Source organism: Schistocerca piceifrons, chromosome 3 (assembly GCF_021461385.2).
Source record: "Schistocerca piceifrons isolate TAMUIC-IGC-003096 chromosome 3, iqSchPice1.1, whole genome shotgun sequence".
Taxonomy (NCBI): domain Eukaryota; kingdom Metazoa; phylum Arthropoda; class Insecta; order Orthoptera; family Acrididae; genus Schistocerca; species Schistocerca piceifrons.
In genome coordinates, this window is record NC_060140.1 from 917,137,586 (window position 1) to 917,160,622 (window position 23,037).

The window sequence follows — 23,037 nt, forward strand, 5'->3', positions numbered from 1 at the left end:
TGGAAATGTCTTACAATTTAAAACCTGGTTCCTAAATCTCTGTCTTACCATTATATAATCTATCTGATATCTTGTAGTATCTCCATGATTCTTCCATGTATACAACCTTCTTTTATGATTCTTGAACCAAGTGTTATCCATGATTAAGTTGTGCTCTGTGCAAAATTCTACCAGACGGCTTCCTCTTCCATTTCTTACCCCCAATCCATATTCACCTACTACATTTCCTTCTCTCTCTTTTCCTACTCTCGAATTCCAGTCACCCATGACTATTAAATTTTGGTCTCCCTTCACTACCTGAATAATTTCTTTTATCTCATCATACATTTCATCAATCTCTTCGTCATCTGCAGAGCTAGTTGGCATGTAAACTTGTACTACTGTAGTAGGCATGGGCTTCGTGTCTACCTTGGCCACAATAATGCGTTCACTATGCTGTTTGTAGTAGCTTACCCGCACTCCTATTTTCTTATTCATTATTAAACCTACTGCTGCATTACCCCTATTTGATTTTGTATTTATAACCCTATATTCACCCGACCAAAAGTCTTGTTCCTCCTGCCACCAAACTTCGCTAATTCTCACTATATCTAACATTTACCTATCCATTTCCCTTTTTAAATTTTCTAACCTACCTGCCCGATTAAGGGATCTGACTTTCCACGTTGCGATCCGTAGAATGCCAGTTTTCTTTCTCCTGATAATGACGTCCTCTCGAGTAGTCCCCACCCGGAGATCTGAATGGGGGACTGTTTTACCTCCGGAATATTTTACCCAAGAGGAGGCCATCATCATTTAACCGTACAGTACAGCTGCATACCCTCGGGAAAAATTACGGCTGTAGTTTCCCCTTGCTTTCAGCCGTTCGCAGTACCAGCACAGCAAGGCCGTTTTGGTTAGTGTTACAAGGCCAGATCAGTCAATCATCCAGACTGATGCCAACGCTAGTAATTTTGAAATAAGCAAAAAAAAAAAAAAAAACGGATGGTGTCTTACATGGTGCATCATGTTCCGGGAGTAATAAAAGTCTTCCAAATATGGAAGTACTGTTTGTCCACGATAAGTTGCGATTGGCACGGTGGCTGTCAGGAACGGCGGCGTCACGGTTAATGTTGCCGAGGGTTGAGGAGCGGTAAGGGTTAGGCTGCGTCGGCTGCGTCTGCTGCTGGCAGGGGCAGAGCTGGCGCCATTGCGCGCGGCGGTGACATCAAAGGCGGCGCTTGCGGAAATATTGCACGCTTAAGTGACACTTCCGTCTGACCGGAAATCACCTGTGCCTGAACGAACTGTCAAACCGATGTTCACTAAATACACTGTCATTTGGATTTGATTGAAGATCATCATAACCAGCGCTTGAGGCCGTGGTATTGATAACTTCATCGACGGCCGTTCCCATCATTCCATCCTGTGTCCAATACTCTTGCTCCAGCCGCTGAACATTTCTGCAATAATCCTGCCAGTCTCGTGCAGTAACTGAAAGAGAAGCAGCATTAACAAGATTCTGTAATGTTTCCTTCGACATTGTAACGGCTCCATGTAAGCCGCTACATAGCTCGACCCCACAACTAAAGACACCTGAGTGCCCTTCGGACAGTCAGGGAAGAGCCTGATGATAATTAGTAAGATATGGTTATTTAAATATAGACGATCATTTTAATATTAGATATGGTAATTGTCTGCAAAGTGTGAATGCGAACGTCTGATGAGGGATGCGTGAGATGTCGGCTGTGGGTGTGCTATAGGCATAGTGGAAGTGTAGCCAACCTCGAATCTAGTAGAGCGCGACTGCACTGGACCAGAGAGGCATAATCTCCACGCGCGTCATTAGCGCTCGTTAGGTTGGCAAATAACAGCGTGCGGCATCTCTGAGTCCCTGCGGCCACGATGTGTGGACCCGGACGGGGGAGACCGTATCGGGATTGTTGCTGGGAAGACCTGGGTGAGTAAGCACGCTCTGCTCTATCGCTCCGATAGTTAGCGAAGATTTAGAATTCCATGTTCACTTTGAACTTGGAAGCAGCTTCCCTGCTGAGGAAAGACACTATGATATTTCCTAGAATCATCTCGGTTAGGAGAGATAGGGAGATGATTTCTTTTGCCAAGTAATTTCATGGGAGTTGTGTTCACTGCACTTGGGAGTGAACAGGCGCTCATTGCCGAGTTATACTCAGAATTGCTCAATTTGCATTTCAGTGTGAGTGTGAAGTATATATGCAAAGTGTATTTTATTTAAATGTGTTTATTGACTACTGATTGTGGAGAGATTGGTAACACGTGGTCCGCACCCCGTGCATTTCTTGGTGAGAAGCTTCAGCACGACGTAATCACATTTCGTGATCGAGCTGGATCTTCTACGTTAATTCACGCGTGTGATTTAATTGTTCCTTCATAATATCCAGTAAAACTCGCGGAGTTAGTTAAACGTGAATACGGGACTTGCCCGAATTAAAGTTACAGTTGGAACCATGTGCTCTCTCCCAATGTTGTCCCACTTGGTGTATGGGAACCTTCCCCTTTTATCTGTTAGATAAAATGAATAGAGTGAATGTTAGTGTGGGTGTGTGTGGCTAAATGATGATAGAAATGTGCAGGCGGTAGTCATTGTCGATTCACGGCACATGTTAGCCGGATGTTTAACTAAGTTTACTTAGATATGATACTATTTGTATCACGCCAGCATTCCGTGATAAGTGAGAGGGAATATTTGAGATGGTAATGTTTATTGAATAAATGTGATTGTGTTATTATATAAATATGTTACAGTGACTTCTCCCAGCCACACCATATTCCCTTATCATTTCACAGAATATTTGGTATGCGTATTTCAGTTAATCACCTGTCTATGCCCCACTTATGGGCATATTTCATTTAATAAACTCTGTAAGGTGGTATTAAAACTTCATTATAATAATATTCTAATTCTAACTTGATCAAAACCACCGAATAAAACCTTAGTTTGAGTATTGATGCTTGTTGCTGCAAATGGCGACCGGCGTCTTCTATAGTACAGGTCCCATTTATAAAACTGAGGATGCCTGCCGAGGCCGCGGAAAGCAAGTACACTCCTGGAAATTGAAATAAGAACACCGTGAATTCATTGTCCCAGGAAGGGGAAACTTTATTGACACATTCCTGGGGTCAGATACATCACATGATCACACTAACAGAACCACAGGCACATAGACACAGGCAACAGAGCATGCACAATGTCGGCACTAGTACAGTGTATATCCACCTTTCGCAGCAATGCAGGCTGCTATTCTCCCATGGAGACGATCGTTGAGATGCTGGATGTAGTCCTGTGGAACGGCTTGCCATGCCATTTCCACCTGGCGCCTCAGTTGGACCAGCGTTCGTGCTGGACGTGCAGACCGCGTGAGACGACGCTTCATCCAGTCCCAAACATGCTCAATGGGGGACAGATCCGGAGATCTTGCTGGCCAGGGTAGTTGACTTACACCTTCTAGAGCACGTTGGGTGGCACGGGATACATGCGGACGTGCATTGTCCTGTTGGAACAGCAAGTTCCCTTGCCGGTCTAGGAATGGTAGAACGATGGGTTCGATGACGGTTTGGATGTACCGTGCACTATTCAGTGTCCCCTCGACGATCACCAGTGGTGTACGGCCAGTGTAGGAGATCGCTCCCCACACCATGATGCCGGGTGTTGGCCCTGTGTGCCTCGGTCGTATGCAGTCCTGATTGTGGCGCTCACCTGCACGGCGCCAAACACGCATACGACCATCATTGGCACCAAGGCAGAAGCGACTCTCATCGCTGAAGACGACACGTCTCCATTCGTCCCTCCATTCACGCCTGTCGCGACACCACTGGAGGCGGGCTGCACGATGTTGGGGCGTGAGCGGAAGACGGCCTAACGGTGTGCGGGACCGTAGCCCAGCTTCATGGAGACGGTTGCGAATGGTCCTCGCAGATACCCCAGGAGCAACAGTGTCCCTAATTTGCTGGGAAGTGGCGGTGCGGTCCCCTACGGCACTGCGTAGGATCCTACGGTCTTGGCGTGCATCCGTGCGTCGCTGCGGTCCGGTCCCAGGTCGACGGGCACGTGCACCTTCCGCCGACCACTGGCGACAACATCGATGTACTGTGGAGACCTCACGCCCCACGTGTTGAGCAATTCGGCGGTACGTCCACCCGGCCTCCCGCATGCCCACTATACGCCCTCGCTCAAAGTCCGTCAACTGCACATACGGTTCATGTCCACGCTGTCGCGGCATGCTACCAGTGTTAAAGACTGCGATGGAGCTCCGTATGCCACGGCAAACTGGCTGACACTGACGGCGGCGGTGCACAAATGCTGCGCAGCTAGCGCCATTCGACGGCCAACACCGCTGTTCCTGGTGTGTCCGCTGTGCCGTGCGTGTGATCATTGCTTGTACAGCCCTCTCGCAGTGTCCGGAGCAAGTATGGTGGGTCTGACACACCGGTGTCAATGTGTTCTTTTTTCCATTTCCAGGAGTGTATCATGCAACATGTCACCAGTGACATTGTTCTCCCTGAAATTGTGTTTATTTTGGCCTACGCCAATTCTATCGGACGTTGATCGCAGTGTTAGTGTGATAAACGCACTACCCTTTGCAGCCTCTGCTCTCAGTGCTTTTATGCACGGTGTACACTTTCACGACTGGCTTCTTTCCCTTCATTGTAGATAACAGTTCAGGCTTCGTCACTGAGTCGTTGCAGTTTATTTGCTCATATTGCAACCACTCTAACGTCGTAATCGTGAAATCATATTTATTAGGCATTCTGTCGGACTCCCACTATGGTATGTCGCATTATCCATACAATCACAGAACTGGTTGTAATTTATGAACCACCAAATCTGCAACCCCCCCCCCCCCCCCTACCAGTCGACGTCCACTAGTTTCGTCTTTTTGAAGTACTTCGCAAGTTATTGGAAACAGTTTTGTGCCTGAAACTTCCAGACAGCTTAAAACTGTGTGCCAGATCGAGTTCCCAGGTTCGAGTCTCGGTCCGGCATAGAGTTTTAATTTGTCAGAAAGTTTGAAATCAACGCACACTCCGCTGAGGGTGAAAATTCGTTCCAGTTTCTTGAATCTTGGTGCAAGTACTTGTCCAGTTTGTCTTTTCGTCGAAGTTCTTCTCAAACCTACAGAACACCGGTGCGAAAATATCATTGTCGAGAATGGAAATGACACAAAGACAGATGGGCCGAAAGAAATGTACCGTTGGATCCTCTAAAACCCACATAATTGTCACCACTAGTAAAGAAGCTGTGAAATGTGTTCACCAATCAGTTTGTTTTACCAGAAGGGAAAGCAGAATGGCAGCACAGACGTCTTTAGATTATGACTGATTTTTTTTTATGTTACCGTAGACACAAATGCGCTACATTCGTGATAAAAGCAGTAAATACTGCTTTCAAAAATCGAAGAGTAATTAAAACACAGTCTTGGTGAGATGCCTCCCCGCGTTTTTGTTTCCTGTTACCGATTGTTTGAACATGCAATAGACAAGAAATGTTCGAAATTTGCATACGACATCATCAAAGTTTTCAATTTGAGTGAAATCGTCTGATTTTAGTTAATTGAATTGTGTTTCTTGGTAACATCAACATGTACTCCTCTAATATTTTTTTCTATGTCCTTATTTTTTTCTTTCGTCATGATTTTTATTCACTAATAATAGTGCAACAACAGTGCCAACAACTCTGGTTATTGAGAATAACTGCAGTACTGCAGCAAGTACTTGCGGCGAGTTTCTGAAATAAACTTTCTCCAGTGGCATGAAAAACTAAACTTGAGTGAGTTTTTGTTGTAATGTAAACACCTCAGGAAGTAGTTACAGAAGTTACTTGTTGGTGGACTCAGGCCTTTTGTACTACTTTGCATCTAGTCTGCAGCTCGTAGTCCAGTGGCTAGCATTGCTGCCTCTGGATCTCGGGGTCCTGGGCTCAATTCCCGGCTGGGTTGTGGATTTTCTCTGCCCGGGGACTGGGTGTTTATGTTGTTCTCATCATTTCATCATCATCATTCGTAACAGTAGCTAGATTGGATTGTGTAAAAATTGGATTGTTTGAAAATTGGCGCTGATGAACGCGCAGTTGAACGCCCCACAAACCACGTATCATCATCACTTCGGATCTAGGGGCAGCTTGACGTTGGCAGCGCTTGGAGTCCAACGAATATCTTTAAAGTAGTTCTGATTGCTTCTGGCAGTACTTGCGAAATCGTCAAGTTATCGTGGCCAAGCTGTAGTTGACAAACGCAACCGGAAAGAAGTGACTGTGATAAGTGACAGTGTATCACAGTGGGCCCGCAAGAAGAGAGGAAATCGATGTGGTGAAATATTGTTCGGTACATCCTGAAACTGTTGGCAGGCATCAAGCACATGACACAAGGGGTAGCGTAGCACAGATGGCACGAGTGGAAGATTCTACAGCTGAGTGGCCAACGGGCGAGGCAGGTGAAGTCTGGCATATGGGGAAGGGGGAGAGTGGAGGAGTTGTATTCTAATATCGCTGCACACGGTGTACGATTACGCAATAAACACTACAGCATAAAGACAGGAAGGAGGAGTAGAACTTAATGGTATTCTGTTGTCAGGGGAGGCGAGGGGAGGGGGGGGGTGGGGAGGGTAGAATTGGATCAGTATGTATCAGTGGGATAGTTTCAATTTTGATGTGAATGAACATGAAACAATGGAAGCTATTGTTTAGTTGCATCCACTTGCGTCTACTACCATACTAGTACAGCTGTATCACTGACGGAAACTGTATTAAGGAACCAAAAAGAAACTACATTCAGCTTACAGTTTTATAAGTTTATTTTAAAAATGCATGCATTATCTAACACAAAACTTAAATTTTAAAAAAATAACTCCTAATAATAAATTACATTCTAAAAAGTCATTTCTGCACAGCAACAGTCTAAAATCTTCAATTCACGGGCGGACAGACATTAAACAACCCAAATTTTTCAGATGTTCTAACTTCTTACTGAGTAAAAAATCACAATGTGAAGCTTACACTACCTAAGAGGAAAACCGACTGTTATGTTTAAGACAGCAGTAAGGTTTACGTGCCTCAAATGTTTGCGAATCTTCGAGTGCTTATGTTAGCAGCAGAATCTCATCTTTTGCGTCGGGCTACTGGCGACTTGCTTCACATAGCATAACCAGGAATCAGTCCCAGGGGAGAGCGTCTCATAATCGGAATAGATATTGAGCTCACCTCAGAAAACTGGTTACCACATAGCTACTAGTTAACATTTTTTGTATAATAGCCACTATTATCAGTGATGCTGTTCATGAAGGCATGTGACTGTTAATGGTTCCCCTGTTTTGTTCTTTGAAACAATCGTAATCAGTTTAGAAATTAGTCTGACAAGAAATCAATGGCACACACGACTATCCGTTTGTAAAGAGTAGTCCTTACTTCGTTCACTTTCGGCACTCGCTGTGTATGTAGTTGGTGCTACTGAAACATGTAACCTACTGAAACACCTCTACATAGGGTATTGACCTTATTGATACACCGTTGTTGCAGGAATAAAAGTGAATTTTTTTCGAAGGCCAACGTGTCGGCTATTTTGATAAGCAGCCTTGGAGTGAATTGCCCTGAGGAACATTAAATTCAATTTTTGTCGGTGCTTAACCAAATATGACAGTAATATTGAATAGAAAAAAACTTTGCTGATCTTCTGCAAAAAGTTATTGATTTGATCGTGAACTTGCTTTCGGTTTCTCGAGCTATCGTTGTTGTCACCAGATGACGGCCTAAGAAACTGGAAGCCAGTTAATGATTATATAAATAGCATTTATCAGAACGCCAGGAAGGTGTGTACTTCATATTCGCTAATGAAACTTATCTGCAACAACAGCAAAAATTCAGTTTTTTTTTATTTAAGATGTTGTGTTTAAGACTTAAGAATTTTTTTTTTTTTCATTGGATACCGGCTCACAAAGGCTACAGTCATATATTTCCACCATTCTTACATCTAAACTGGCCAGAATCTTCAACGGGAATAATAAACAAAATAAAATGTGTTCCCTAGTTTTATGCTGAAATTGATATGAATTCGACAGCTGCTACAATCACTATCGGGCAAAGTAGTGTGTGAGAGGGAAAAGGTGGAAAATGCGTGAACTACTGCGCTGGGAGAGCACAGTGTAATTCGTACAGTGTGTTTCATGGATCTGTAGGTGGGGGGGAAAGTGATTACCCTGCTAGTGGTTGCGGGTGTACGGATTACAATTGGTTTCGAAGGCGACAACAAGGTAGAGCGGTCGGGTTGCTTTTTGGCCGGTATTTCGCGGTGCTGCCCGTGCAGGGTGGACGCCTGGCAGCCTAGTCAGACATGTTCATGTTCCTGGCGATGGCCTCTCGGTGCGCCGCCTCGTGAGCTCTGCGTGCCGCCTTCACCTCCGGCGTCTCGGTCACCGACATCGGCACCACGAAGCCGGAGTCGACGGGCCTCTGGTCCGGCTGCTGCGGCTGCTGCGGGGGCGGTTGCTGGCGGCTGTGGTCGGAGGGCGCTACGGGCAGGTTGGTGGCGGCCACCCGGAAGCCGTTCAGGTCGTCCGACAGGTACTTGACCGTCTGCACGACGCCGTTCGCGTCCAGGTAGGAGTAGCCGCCGGCCACGGTGCCGTCGCCGCCGCCCGCCTCGTGCTTGGCCGACAGCTGCCCGACGTACCCGTACGTGTACTGGCCGAGCTCGCCCTGCGCGTGGTACTGCGTCTGCACCCCCGGCAGCACCGCCGCCGTCGTCGCGTACGGCAGGGGGGCGGGCGCCGCGTACGTCGCTACGGGCGCCGGGGCGGCGTACGTCGCGATACGCGCGGGAGCCGCCGCCGCGTACGTGAGCGTGGTGGGGTGCGCGGGGGCCGTGTACGTGAAGGTCGCGGGCGCGGGGGCGGTGTACGTCACCGTAGCTGGAGCGGCGGCCGCCGTGTACGTCGCTACCGGCGCCGGGGCGGTGTACGTCGTGACGGCGGCGGGGGCGGCAGCGGTGTACGTGGCGACTGGAGCCGGGGCCGCGGCGAACGAGGCGATCTTGGCCGGCGCGGCGGATGTGTACGTGATCTTCGCCGGCGCTGCGGCGGCGTACGTGTGGGCCGTGTATGTGATCGGCGCGGGGGCTGTGTACGTCGCAGCCGTCGGCGCAGGTACGGCAGTCGCGATGGCTGCGGGGGCGGCAGGGGCGTATCCGTAGCCGTACAGGTTGGACGGCGCCACCGGGTAGCCGGAATGCGCGAGGTACGTGTTGTGCTGGACGGGGAAGCCCGTGTTGGCCGTGGCGAATGTGGTGGGGTCAGTAAAAGAGTAGAAGAACTTGTTCAGCGAGTGGACGTCTCCGCTGCCGCTGCCGCTGGCGCCACCGGCACCGCCTCCACTGCCGAAGCTGCTGCCAGAGCCGCCGAAACCGTTGAAGCTGCCGCCGCCGGCGCTGGAGCCTCCTATGCCGTTCACAGAGAACCCGCCTCCGTTCTGACTGGGCGGTGGGGTTGTGGTCGTGGTGGTCGTGGTGGTCGTGGTCGGCGGTGGTGGTGGTGGTGGCGGAGGCGGCGGCGGTGCCGGCTTGTGGTGTTGCAGCTGAGGCTGCTGCGGCTTCACCTCCGAGGCGGGGTAGGTGTGCAGCAGGCGGAAGCCGTTGCTGACGTAGTGCACGCTCTGCAGGTGGCCGTTGGCGTCCACGTACGAGTAACCGCCTAGCAGAGCGCCGTCCGTCCCGCCCCCGCCGTTCCCGCCGCCCCCGCCGCCATTGCCGTTGCCGTTGCCGTTGCCGCCCCCGTAGTCGTTGTAGTCGTAGTCCTCGAACCGTTCCGGTGGGGGCGGTGGGGGCGGCAGGAAGGAGGACAGGAAGCCAGGGGATGCCTTGGGGGCGGCGGCCGCCAACGCCAGCAGGGCGCTCAGCACAGCCTGTGGAAGACAAAACGAGTTCAGTACGCTGGACCGGACACAACAGTACTGCTACCTGAAGAAATGAGAAGCAGGAAGATAATCAAACTTGTTTTGGAAAAAGCCGGTCGCTGTGACGGAGCGGTTCTAGGCTCTTCAGTCTGGAACCGCGCGACCGCTATGGTCGCAGGTTCGAATCCTGCCTCGGGCATGGAAGTGTGTGATGTCCTTAGGTTCGTTAGGCTGAAGTAGTTCTAAGTTATGACCTCAGATGTTAAGTCCCATAGTGCTCAGAGCCATTTGAACCATTTTTTTGTTTTGGGAAAAGAAAAGACGCTAAACAGGTCCAAAAGTTCGGTAGTTTTTAGATAATTTCTATGAAGCTATACTTTACCGTATAAGGTAACATTCATTTTCATACGTATATCACTATTAATTTCCGAGTTTTTGACTCACTTCTAAAACGTTAGACCTACAGTGCAACGCCTCCTTTCGAGTTTCACGATTTGTTCAGATTTTGGTCTCCTGTACACTCCCCAAGATGTAACCCATCCTAGCATTATTCTTTAACGATTTCTCAACTAGTCCCGCTGTTGGACTGTTTATTTTACTTCCTATTACGAGATGAATGTAGGGTATGGTTGGTTGCAGCAGCAGCAGCACTCCGTCGTCAGGCCGCAAGTAGCCCATGGGGACCTTCCAACCGCCGTGTCATCCTCAGCAGAGGATGCGGATAGGAGGGGCGTGTGTACAGCAACCGCTCTCCCGGTCGTCACGATGGTTTCCTTTGACCGGAGCCGCTACTGTTCGGTCGAGTAGCACTTAGTTGGCATCACGAGGCTGAGTGCACCCCGAAAAATGGCAACAGCACATGGCGGCCCGGATGGTCACCCACCCAATCGCCCGCCCCGTCCGACAGACCTTACCTTCGGTGATCTGACGGCACTGGTGTATCCACTATGGCAAGGCCATTGCAAGGTTGGTTGAATCAGGTCAAAATTTCTTAGTCTGAATATAAGACACATTCTTATATGAACAGATTTCCATTGTAAATACTGAAAAACTGTGCCATTTTGCCTTGAAATTCTAATACGTAACTCTACATACATGTTGGTCACCGTTTCAAAAATTTTATCTGAAGAATCAGCAACATAGACCTAGTTCGTGTAAGGCGAATTAGGCCAGTACAGAAATTTACGTTATACACGCACTAAAATCACAAAACATTTTCCACAAATGAACATCTTCCTCTCCAGTGAAATAACATACTTCTAGTGGTTGCCTTGATACGTAGTCACCAAGTTTCGTCAATATTGGGTCAAATGGTTCAAAAGGCTCGGAGCACTATGGGACTTAACTGCTGAGGTCATCAGTCACCTAGAACTTAGAAGTAATTAAACCTAACTAACCTAAGAGCATCACACACATTCATGCCCGAGGCAGGATTTCAACCTGCGACCGACTGTAGCGCCTAGAACCGCTCGGCCACTCCGGCCGGCCCTAGCGTTCGCCGGGTGACCAAGGAAATTTCTGAAAAGCCTTGGTCGGAATCGAAGGTATTGTCCCATTTTCAGTTTGGATGGGTTATGAAATAGTCGGTGACCTTTTCAAAGAAACCATTCTGAGCTCCGCCGTAAATGATTTAGGGAAACAACGAAAAACCTAATTCCTATGACAGCCCGTAGTTCAATTTCAGGGCTTTAAACATTGTGCAACTTGAAACGCTGTACTGTCCTCGACCAATGTGTAAAAAATAGGAGCTCGGATGGAAGATACTACTTACGTGTGACACTGAAACGAGTATTTTGTTGTGAGGTAGATATTACATCGCTTTGTATGAAGAGTCATCATAGGAATAGAATATGAGATAATGTTTAGAAAAAACGATGTCTTTAGATGCGTTCTTTAAGTTGAAAAGAATGGCGAAGAAGATGTGGTCAATAAAAGGAAGCATTAAACTAAAATGATTTAGAGAAATCAGGCGTCCTTTAACCGATCTGAAATCCTCTCGCATAGAATAAGAGCTTAGTGTGGCAACTCGTTCCCCCGTGTCTCAGAAAAATGCTGTAGGATTGATGTTGTGGTATCACGAGAGACTTAAAACATTACATCGACAGCTCTCCAGCTTGATTTTAAAACTTCGGTGTTGTTTACACAGTGTTAACGTACCTGGACAAATATTGTAAAATCTTTAAAATCTTGAAACATAATCTAAATGGCAATTATTTGAGACTTCTATTGTGTACTCACATAAAAAACTGTGAAGTACGCTTGATTGGAGGAATTTGTAAGAAATGTAGCTCATCTACCGAAGACAGATTAAAACTATCATGATATTTGACTGAAGGAACTCTTCTTTTGTATCGGCTACGGATACGTGCCAAGCCAGAAGGACTAGTAAGAGAGGCTGAGTGGAGATGAAGCAGGAACTTTGTGTCCGCCCCCGGTAGCTGAATGGTCAGCGTGACGGATTGTCAATCCTCTGAGCCCGGGTTCGATTTCCGGCTGGGTGTTGTATTTTCATCATCATCCTTCACATCCTCATCGACTGCAGGTCGTCGAGGTGGCGTCAGATTGAAAGACCGGCACCCGACAAACGGTCTGCCCGACGGGGGATCCTATCCATAGATTAAATAAATAAGTAACAACTCTGTTAGGCAAGGATGACAGAAGATAGTTGTGGTGTTCTAGTTACAAAGGAACTGTTCAGTCAGCCATCTCACGGACTTTAGGATACAAGCAGTAATATAAATCAGGATGGCCTCACAGATATATGAACCGTTACTGTTTCCGCATGTGAGTTCAGTGATTTGACGACAGCCTACCTCTTTCAGCAAAGAAGTGGCGAGGCTGAAAACATTCCACAGCGATATGCCAGATGACTCACTTCGTCCACCTAACGAACTTTACCGGGATGCCACGTAAGATGCAAACTGCGCAACTTACTAAAGACTTCGTTCAGAATGTCAAAAACCTCTCTCACTTATGCACACATGTCGTGTCAGGAACCAACCAAGAAACTGGAAAAAGAAATGTTTTCTCGCCTTGCTTTTGGAAACAAAATAAGACATTATGGGAGAGGAAGAGCGGGACAGTGAAATCGAATTCGTCCGAAGCGCTCATGCAGTGCAAAAGTAGGTATAGTTTATGTGTTGCAAATCTGCAGAAATCCGATGTTGGGTGACTAATCCTCGTACACGAGGTGGCGAGCAGAGTGAGTCGCAGTGGCTGTCAGCAGCGTGCGCGAACAGCCGAGTGCGTGACTTGAGTCAGCCCACGACCCAGAAGCGCGCGCGTGTCCTTGACACAGCGTGGCGGCGGCGAAGACAATATGTGTTTTGAGGCGGGCAAGGTCGCCGCTAATCGCCGCCACGTCGTTATGCAGATGGAGCGCCGATCCCGGACTCTGCAGTATCCGGAACGCCCCCGTCCAAAACTCGGTTCACTGTTCACTTTGCTTGCGGCATACATTGTGTGTGAATGAGTTAAGAGTATGGAGATGAACGGGCGATTAAGAAAATCACACACACACACAGACACACAATGTTGTCCATTGTCCCAGCCAATATATATATATATATTGGCTGAGATAATGGACAACATTGCCCCAGAAATAAATTAAAATTATTCCAGTTCTCTGGTTCCAAGGTTTTCGGGAAATTTTCCTTGGTTGGCAGGCGAATGCCTGAAGTGGAAATATTTCCCGTAACGTTCCAAATTGGAATATCCTCTGCCTCACTCCCAGTCAACTGGGATATTTAGCAGAACAGAATGAAACTTCCTGGCACATTAAAACTGTGTGCCGGACCGAGACACGAACTCGGGACCTTTGCCTTTCGCGGGCAAGTGCTCTACCACCTGAGCTACCCAAGCACGACTCACGCCCCGTCCTCACAGCTTTACTTCTGCCAGTGTCTCGTCTCCTACCTTCCAAACTTCGCAGAAGCTCTCCTGCATGTGCAGATGCCCGCGAAAGGCAAAGGTTCCGAGTTCGAGTCTCGGTCTAGCACGCAGTTTTAATCTGCCAGGAAGTTTCATATCAGCGCACACTCTGCTGCAGAACGAAAATTTCATTCTGAGAACAGACTGTAGTTCTACAACAGCCCGTACTGTGTTTACAAGTAGGGAAAGAAAAGTGAAAAAAAAATCATCACCACCCATCGACGAGTGTCTGCTATTTTCATTCGTCTTGTGATATCATTATGCAATTTTGATGACTCCTCGTTCGGAATATTCTGTAGAACAGATGCCATAGTTCTTTCTGCGTAGGAGATGGCAAAGAGGCGCATTGTCAGAAGTGGGTACATGTTCTGGGCTCACTGCGGGCACAGTTGTACTGCGGTACGGTTAAGGGGTACATCGCAGTGTGCAAAGGCAATAGCTCGGCAACTGGAAACGTACTGCAGAATTTAAGTACGCAGGACATTACGATTCTTGTGGACAACACATCCAACAGATTCGCCGCAAAATTCTGGCTGCGTAAGGACCGAATGTAATGCTATGTCCAGCTGTAGTGAAACAGTGCCAACAATTTGACCAAGGCCTCACAGACGTGGTTGATGCTGGTCGGGGAAGTGGTTCACCGACAACGACCGCAGATGACAATGTCTCGGCAGTCGAGGAACCGGTTCGCAGATATTGCGGATTTTCCAGCAATGAGGACGTTCACTCGGCGGCTCTCGAATCGCTGCGTGACCAAGCAGAGGATTTCTATAGCCAAGAAATCGAATGATAGGTAGAATGTTTTGACCGTTGATTATGTTGAAAGATAGTGTCCTGCATCTGTCTCACTTTGAAGTACAGTACCGCATTTAATAGTCATATAGCCTTTTAGCATAAGTCGCGTCTGAACATAATTCTGTAACCGAAGAAATTTTCTTCTCCTGCCATAGTCTCTTTAGTAAGACTAATGTTCTATGATTATTATGTGGAGACTTGTGTATCGAACACCAGAATCATCCCAGTTTGTCTGTGCTGTCTTAATCAGTGTTGTCCTTCTGCTCATTGCTGTTTCCTTTTAGGCTGCTTCTCATTCCTGGCTTCGAACTTTTGCTCATAGTTCGCTTAGTTCTAAGCTAAGTACCTTGTAATGCCATTTAAAGGCTCCCCTTTACCAAAACGTCATACACTTGGAAAGAGCACTTACTCGCAAGTATTCTAGGAGCGGACTTCATATTTCATTGTCCATGTCGTGTGGATCAGGACCGCAGAATTTCTTCATAGTTCGTAAATGTCTAAGCAGCCCAAGAAGTCACAAGCCGATTATGCCATAATTATCTTAGAACTGCAGTACTTTTAACGTATTAGTGGCACCAGTTAATTATTTAAGACTGGAGTAGTTTATTTCGTGAAAAAAGCGGTTGATTTGTTATGAAATATGGGATACCGGAAACGGTTCCAAAAGCCGCACAAGCTACAGTGGACAAATCAGTAGCAAACCTCGTTCACTTGGTAAATTCTTGGCGGTAAATGTCAATGTTTGACGTAGTTTGGCAATACTCCCCTGTGGCTGAAGAAAATAAATTTCTAGAAACCCTATTAAGGAAATATTGCTAATTTATTCTGCACTAGAAGACCATTATGCCTGAAGTTTTCCAAGTCTGATAGGCTATCAAGAAAAACTTTTCATCTGGTGAGCGTAAGGGTTTCACAAGGAAATGATAATCAATGACAAGGTTCGTTAATAATTCTCTATACTTAGAGGAACTTCGTTGGCGTGACGAACGGAATTTGCGATTTCTTCGACTGCAACAGTACCGTAGTGCTCCTATGAAATTTGTTCCACTTGGGAAAACTGTAGTTCGTGATGTGTCGGAATTAATCCTCACGCGAATTCCTTGTGGAACACTACAGTTTGCAGAATCAGGTAGGCAGCAAAAGTTGTTTTTGGTACAGAGATCTGTTACGACCAGGCTTTTTAAGTGGCGGGAAACAGACGACCTACAGATTTTTCTCCAGGGTTATTTGGCGTACTGTAACAGAACAGAATAATATGGATCTCGTTTCTTTTGTATTTAGCTATAATGTCCTGTTAGGCATAAACCGATAATTACAGTTAAACAACCAAGATCTACACTGTTTCCTTCATAAAACTACAAAAGATCTCTGTCGCCTCTAGTGACACAATGATACCTTTCTATTTCGTTTTTGATCATAGGTGTCATAAATCAAAGGAAACAGAAAGCTACCGTACATTTTAAAACTTCGTTAGTGTCCGTTGGTTCAAATAGTTCAAATGGCTCTGAGCACTATGCGACTTAACTTCTGAGGTCATCAGTTGCCCAGAACTTAGAACTAATTAAACCTAACTAACCTAAGGACATCACACACATCCATGCCCGAGGCAGGATTCGAACCTGCGACCGTAGTGGTCGCCCGGTTCCAGACTGTAGCGCCTAGAACCGCTCGGCCATTCCGGCCGGCGTGTCCGTTGTGCTCCATATTCTTTTTATAATATAATGATACGTTATTACTGCCAATAACTGTTAAGAACTTTTAGCCTAAGAACTGTTTAAAATAGCCCTTCTCCTTATGAATACATATATTGTTGGACGCTGCAATAGATTTGCATCTAACATCGTGGCTTAAATTATCCGACGATTTTCCTGATCACGTAATGGAGAACTACCTTGAACTATTTTTCTCGCAATAATTGAATACCTGAAGTAACAGTTTTTTAATACTTCCATAACACTAAAATAAATATTAATGATTTTGACAAGGACTCCTTTACACCTTGAAATTTATTTGTCAAACAAAGTCAATGGCACATTTTGAAATATAACTACAACTGTGATTCAACTCCGCGACAACGGTTGTCCATCCGTCAGTATTTATAACAACTTTCGCTATTCAATACACACCAAAAAAGCAAAAATCCGTGCCTTTTGTTTTCTTATATTTCTATAAAGCGATCAAGAAATCATCTGTCTGTTTAATGGACGGATAATGAGTTTGAATCAGGAACCTGTAATAAGGCATTTCAGAAATGAATAATCGACCCTCAGGACACTAACTGTAGTAGTGGTGGACAACTTGTTTGAAAGCAGCAGAGATGTGTTATTGTTGTACTGACTATCCGACTATGTAATGCCATACTGTTCACTGTAAAGCTGATACTATCTGGCAATTTGAAGGTCTCCTGGGCAATACAGAAGGGTAATGGAAGTAATTCAGGTACTAAGAATTATGTGTAGTATTGTTCGGTGATTGCAAACGCTCCTTTCGTGAGAACAAAGTGTAAAGGGAGGGCTAAAGTTCTGTTCAGACATTTTAACAGTGTCAAAACTGGTGCAAGAATATCCTACGGGATGAGATAACAAACGCACAGTCATACAACAACATACTCTGTGTTAGAAAAACGAAACATTGAAAATGAAACCAGTGAAAACAATTCTGTCCTGACATCTGAGGAAAACGCAGAGAACAGAAAAATATTAGGTTACAATACACCAAGAGCATTGAGTAAAACACGAAGTGAGATAAGATATAACCCCAAGTCGATATCAAAAGAAAAATAAACTTATAGAAATTTGCGTGAAGAGTAAACTCACGTCAGTTACGTCACAGTTTTGCTGAATGGCTTCTGTCTCGAGAAGGATGAAACAATAGCAACTATAGGCTCATAGGCGATTGAAAATTACCATTGTAAATAGAGGTAGGCACACATTAAAACGCTTATTAACCAAAAATAAAGACATACAGATTAAAAAAGTCACAAATCAAGCACTGACTTGATCAGTTCATGTGTCTTTTGAATTTGAAAGACTGGTAGATGATTGCAAAAATGTTGTAGGCTCCCTTGCACCTTTTATAGCGCAAACTACAAATTTTCAGTTTATAAAAATGACCTGTCCTGCGTTTATTAATGAGAATGTGGGAAGAATTCAGATATATCACTCATGATTCGTCTTTGCCTTAACAGTAGAATTCATTGCCATGAACAGGTAGATTAGGTTAACTTTACTGTACCCTGCATAGTTCATGTTCTCCCTCTGCGGTCAGTGAGAGAGTATCACGGAACCATTTGTTAATTAATATCTGCAAAAATAAAAAAAGAACTGACGTTCTTCTGCCTATGGACGTAAACACTCTTTCACTGAACATTGACTATCGTATTTCTGTGGCGAGAATAAGAACCCAGCTCAGCATTCACCTAATAACTTTTGGGTGAAGCACCCAAAGGACTGGCTGGCGTACCACACCAAAAGTCGTTAATGAGGCGATCGGGTTTGATACGACGAACGAACGTCACGTTGCCATCTCAGAGCCATACGGGGTGACAGGCGATCTACTGAATCATACCGCTGCCGATTTGAATGTGGGGCGGCAGGAACAGATTTCTGGTAGCAAGATACGGAGAAAAAGGCACTCCATAGGCTGCAGTATCCAGCGGTCAGCATCATATCCAGGACTTTCCTATGAATTCTGACCCTGCCATGTAATTCCGTCGCGAGAGCAGGTTGCAGTAGGTGACGAGAATATTTCTATGCTGCAGGTGAATCTTCCGGTTTGTATAGTCGTGGCCCATGCATCTTTCTCGTTCCGACGTTTCGTCCAGAGCTGCGATGCACATCTTCAGAGGTGCTTCTGTTTCCGCAATATTAAGAGTATCCATGAACACCTCTGTAGATGTGTAGCGCAGCTCTGGACGAAATCACGATCATACACTAGATTATACTTGTGAGAGCCTTCGTTGAATGTTTCTAGGCCCTACTGGACTTAGCGTAATGGAATGATTTCTCATTTCATTTCACCTGCCAGTACAAGGATAATCATATATAGGCAATGATTTCGATCAACCTGGCGAATCTAACAGAATTTGTGGTACTCCCTATACTAAGATGATACTCTGCGGTTGAGAATAAAATGAAACTAGTGTGTATGTAACACAAACATTTACTTTCCTGATGTACTTTTACCTAGCACTTAAGATCTATGCGAAGCCCACAGATTCTACATCTACATCCATACTCCGCAAGCCACCTGACGGTGTGTGGCGGAGGGTACCTTGAGTACCTCAATCGGTTCTCCCTTTTATTCCAGTCTCGTATTGTTCGTGGAATGAAGGATTGTCGGTACGCTTCTGTGTGGGCTCTAATCTCTCTAATTTTATCCTCATGGTGTCTTCGCGAGATATACGTAGGAGAGAGCAATATACTGCTTGACTCTTCGGTGAAGGTATGTTCTCGAAACTTTAACAAAAGCCCGTACCGAGCTACTGAGCGTCTCTCCTGCAGAGTCTTCCACTGGAGTTTATCTATCCTCTCCGTAACGCTTTCGCGATTACTAAATGATCCTGTAACGAAGCGCGCTGCTCTCCGTTGGATGTTCTCTATCTCTTCTATCAATCCTATCCGGTACGGATCCCACACTGCTGAGCAGTATGCAATTAGTGGGCGACCAAGCGTACTGTAACCTACTTCCTTTGTTTTCAGATTGCATTTCCTTAAGATTCTTCCAATGAATCTTAGTCTGGCATCTGCTTTACCGGCGATCAACTTTATACGATCGTTCCATTTTAAATCACTCCTAATGCGTAATCCCCCATAATTTACGGAATTAACTTCTTCCAGTTGCTGACCTGCTATTTTGTAGCTAAATGATAAGGGATCTATCATTCTATGTATTCGCAGCACATTACACTTGTCTACATTGAGATTCAATTGCCATTCCCTGCACCATGCGTCAATTCACTGCAGATCCTCCTGCATTTCAGTACAATTTTCCATTGTTACAACCTCTCGATACATCACAGCATCATCTGCAAAAAGCCTCAGTGAACTTCCGATGTCATCCACAAGGTCATTTATGTATATTGTGAATAGCAACGGTCCTATGACACTCCCCTGCGGCACACCTGAAATCACTTTTACTTCAGAAGACTTCTCTCCATTGAGAATGACATGCTGCGTTCTGTTATCTAGGAACTCTTCAATCCAACCACACAATTGGTCTGATAGTCCATATGCTCTTACTTTGTTCATTAAACTACTGTGGGGAACTGTATCGAACGCCTTGCGGAAGTCAAGAAACACGGCATCTACATGTGAACCCGTGTCTATGGCCCTCTGAGTCTCGTGGACAAATAGCGCGAGCTGGTTTACACACGACCGTCTTTTTCGAAAACCATGCTGATTCCTACAGAGTAGATTTCTAGTCTCCAGAGAAGTCATTATACTCGAACATAATACGTGTTCCAAAATTCTATAACTGATCGACGTTAGAGATATAGGTCTATAGTTCTGCACATCTGTTCGACGTCCCTTCTTGAAAACGGGGATGACCTGTGCCCTTTTCCAATCCTTTGGAACGCTACGCTCTTCTAGAGACCTACGGTACACCGCTGGAAGAAGGGGGGCATGTTTCTTCGCGTACTCTGTGTAAAATCGAACTGGTATCCCACGAGGTCCAGCGGCCTTTCCTCTTTTGAGCGATTTTAATTGTTTCTCTATCCCTCTGTCGTCTATTTCGATATCTACCATTTTGTCATCTGTGCGACAGTCTAGAGAAGGCACTACAGTGCAGTCCTCCTCTGTGAAACAGCTTTGGAAAAAGACATTTAGTATTTCGGCCTTTAGTCTGTCATCCTCTGTTTCAGTACCATTTTGGTCACAGAGTGTCTGGACATTTTGTTTTGATCCACCTACCTCTTTGACATAAGCACGTTGTAGATGTTTTACTAGTCATCCTTGGTAGTAGACGCGCTGAGAACGTTCAGAACTCAGAGAAACTGCTTTGTTTGCAGACGGCAGCGGCGGCTACTCACCAGGAGTGTCCTCATGTCGGAGGCAGTGGCTGCGGCCTGGAGGAAGAGCGTGTAGCGGTGTCGCCTCTGCCCCGAGGCGGCCGCCTCTATATATATAGGGCGGCGCGCCGCCGCCCACGCCGCTCACCGCCGTGCTGGGCCGTGCGGGGCCGCCGCCCCTCGCCCCCGGGGGCCACGGATGCCCCCTGCCACCCCCCCCCCCCCCCCCCCCGGTGGCATTAGCACTTTTGATGGCGCATTATGCTCGGCGCCGCTCCGCGACGCGGCAACTCAGTTCCGCTCCGCTCCATCCGCTTCACACGCTGGGGGAACTCCTTCTCGGAATGCTTTTGGAAGCCCACGGCTTGGCGCGAGGACTACCAGGTAAGAACAGCCAACACGATGCGGCGCCGAAGCTTCTAACGCACGTCGGCTGCGTGCTCTCCGACGAGGACGGATGACTTCCTTGTGAGTTTTGAGACATCTTCCACTCGTACTACCTTTAAAATTTGTTCTTCAGTTACCTAAAGTCTTTTAACCGATTACTGGCCAAAACTCTATCGGATCATTTTTTGCAAACTTTTATACATAAATACGTTACACTGAGTGATTAATTGAATAAAAAGTTGTTTTGAAAATTTTCAGTTTATGAGAACAAAAACTACAGACCGTCCCATATTTGGGACATTGGCCAAATGCGCTATCCAAATTCACAGCCTTATTCTCCATGCATAATATTGTAAGAAACAACACAAACAATAAATAAAGAATGTTTTAATATTATTGAATGTCTGTTCAGTATGAAATGAAGCAAACCACTTGTCTTGTACACCAACATTGCACCTATCACAAATTTTTGTTGTTTTTTTCTTGCAGTAAGCACATCTCTTCTGTGTTTTACTCTCTTCTGTGTTTTACTTGACACACTGAAATGATTTCCTGGATCTAGTCGTACATCTGTGCTCACCCGTCCTCCCATCAATTTGCTTTCTTGTGGTCCTCTGCGTTTTCGTACTCATCCTGTTTTCTTTGATTGGTAAAACATCACTATTCTCAGTCTGACATCCAAAAGTGAGAGCTTCTCTCTAAAGTACTGGCTACATCTTGTACAAGACTCAATGTTCAATACATTTTTGTCCATGTCTTCTTCATCTGTTATTACATCTGCATCGGGTGGAATAATCGCCAATTCTACGTCATCATCTTCATCGTCACTCTCTTAATGATCTGATAGTTCTGCTAGAATTTCTTCAAGTGTAAGTCCATGCAGCATGTTTTTATTCTGTTGGAATCTTAAAATTCGAATAGAACATGAAAAAAGCAGATATAAAGAACGTAAAATGCAATTCTTCTCTGTCTAATACGTGTATACAGGAATAGGGCACATCAACAATAAATGCTAGTGTAACATGCCATTGTCCCATTATTGGGACGCATAAAATATATCGATATTGCACTTACTTGAAAAAATCTGAAGTATACTTAATCTTACATGGACATCCATATGTTCGTAACAAACACGCCCAGAGAACTAAATCACAGCTCATTGTCGTCCAGGAACTACCAGCAGAGATACAGTGCTGTCAAGTGCGAGAACAAAAAATCGGCAAGTTTATAATTTTCCTGACGTGAAGTACTTAGAAAAAAGTTATTTATTTTACATTTACAGGCATTATAGCAGTTAGTTGAACCTACAGGTGCAACAATAAAGGCTAAAAGCTCCATTGCTTACGTAGAAATAAGTAAAATATATGCGTCCCCAAAAAGGGACAATGACCAGTAATGGGTTAAGATAGTCAGATCTGTCAAAAGGTGTCCATCAACTTCGTATAATCTGTTACGACATCCAAGTGTTGTCTAACGGAAGTCTTGGAAGCCGCAAACCAGTCCGCAAACCAAATAAATATTGCACTCTTAGAAAAACGCAGGTTTTATGGAATCGAAGGCTGCAGCTGGTTTGAATCATACTTAATGAACAGAAAGCAAAAAGTTGTGCTGAATAGCACAAATAATGTTGAGAGGGCGGTAAATTCTAGTGAATGGGGAGTTATCACAAAGGGGATCCCACAGGGTTCAATTTTGGGTCCTCTGCTGTTCCTTATTCATGTAAATGACCTCTCATTTATCCCCTTCAGTGCCGAAGATAAACAAAGAATGGAAAAATATTTCAGTCACTTTGTTTGCTGCAGTTGATCTCAAAGTAGCACAAAAAAACTAATTTTGAAATTTTATTTTAGACAGTGTTTGGATAATTGAATGTAGACGTGTGTGTACATTGTGTCTTAACAGAGAAAAAAATGTCGATCTCTTAGTACTTTCATATTTTTATTTACAATGAAAAATGTTCACATTACTTCTCATTTTATGTACACATTACATTTTATGACCACATTATGGAATTTAGTAA

General features: G+C 45.5%; 3 protein-coding genes across 3 annotated transcripts in view; 2 read left to right on the top strand and 1 right to left on the bottom strand.

Moving 5' to 3' along the window:
• Positions 1 to 6,825: 6,825 nt before the first annotated feature.
• LOC124789213 (zinc finger protein ZIC 5-like) lies at positions 6,826 to 9,757 on the bottom strand (the record flags this gene model as incomplete). The annotated part of the gene is made up of 3 exons (XM_047256507.1): positions 6,826 to 8,943; positions 9,030 to 9,037; positions 9,093 to 9,757. Coding segments are annotated over 3 exons (1,287 nt in total), but the record flags the coding sequence as incomplete, so codon positions are not given.
• Positions 9,758 to 10,680: 923 nt separating this feature from the next.
• On the top strand, positions 10,681 to 20,873 carry LOC124789214 (son of sevenless homolog 2-like). Its single transcript, XM_047256508.1, has 2 exons — positions 10,681 to 10,861; positions 20,631 to 20,873. Exons 1-2 carry the CDS (start codon positions 10,742 to 10,744, stop codon positions 20,871 to 20,873), a joined length of 363 nt encoding a protein of 120 aa, XP_047112464.1. The 5' UTR covers positions 10,681 to 10,741.
• The window catches only part of LOC124787663 (cuticle protein 16.5-like), a 94,630-nt gene continuing 92,449 nt past the window's right edge, over positions 20,857 to 23,037 (top strand). The window contains exon 1 of the mRNA XM_047254470.1: positions 20,857 to 21,014. Within this exon, the coding sequence (XP_047110426.1) occupies positions 20,892 to 21,014 (123 nt within the window). The 5' untranslated portion in view covers positions 20,857 to 20,891. The remainder of the gene's footprint in view (positions 21,015 to 23,037) is intronic.

Bases quoted from the DNA above. Each gene is read 5' to 3' on its own strand.
- LOC124789214 (XM_047256508.1), top strand. From the start codon at position 10,742: ATGGCAACAGCACATGGCGGCCCGGATGGTCACCCACCCAATCGCCCG. The intron at 10,862-20,630 runs GTTGGTTGAATC...CTTTGTTTGCAG, and splicing joins TATGGCAAGGCCATTGCAAG to ACGGCAGCGGCGGCTACTCA.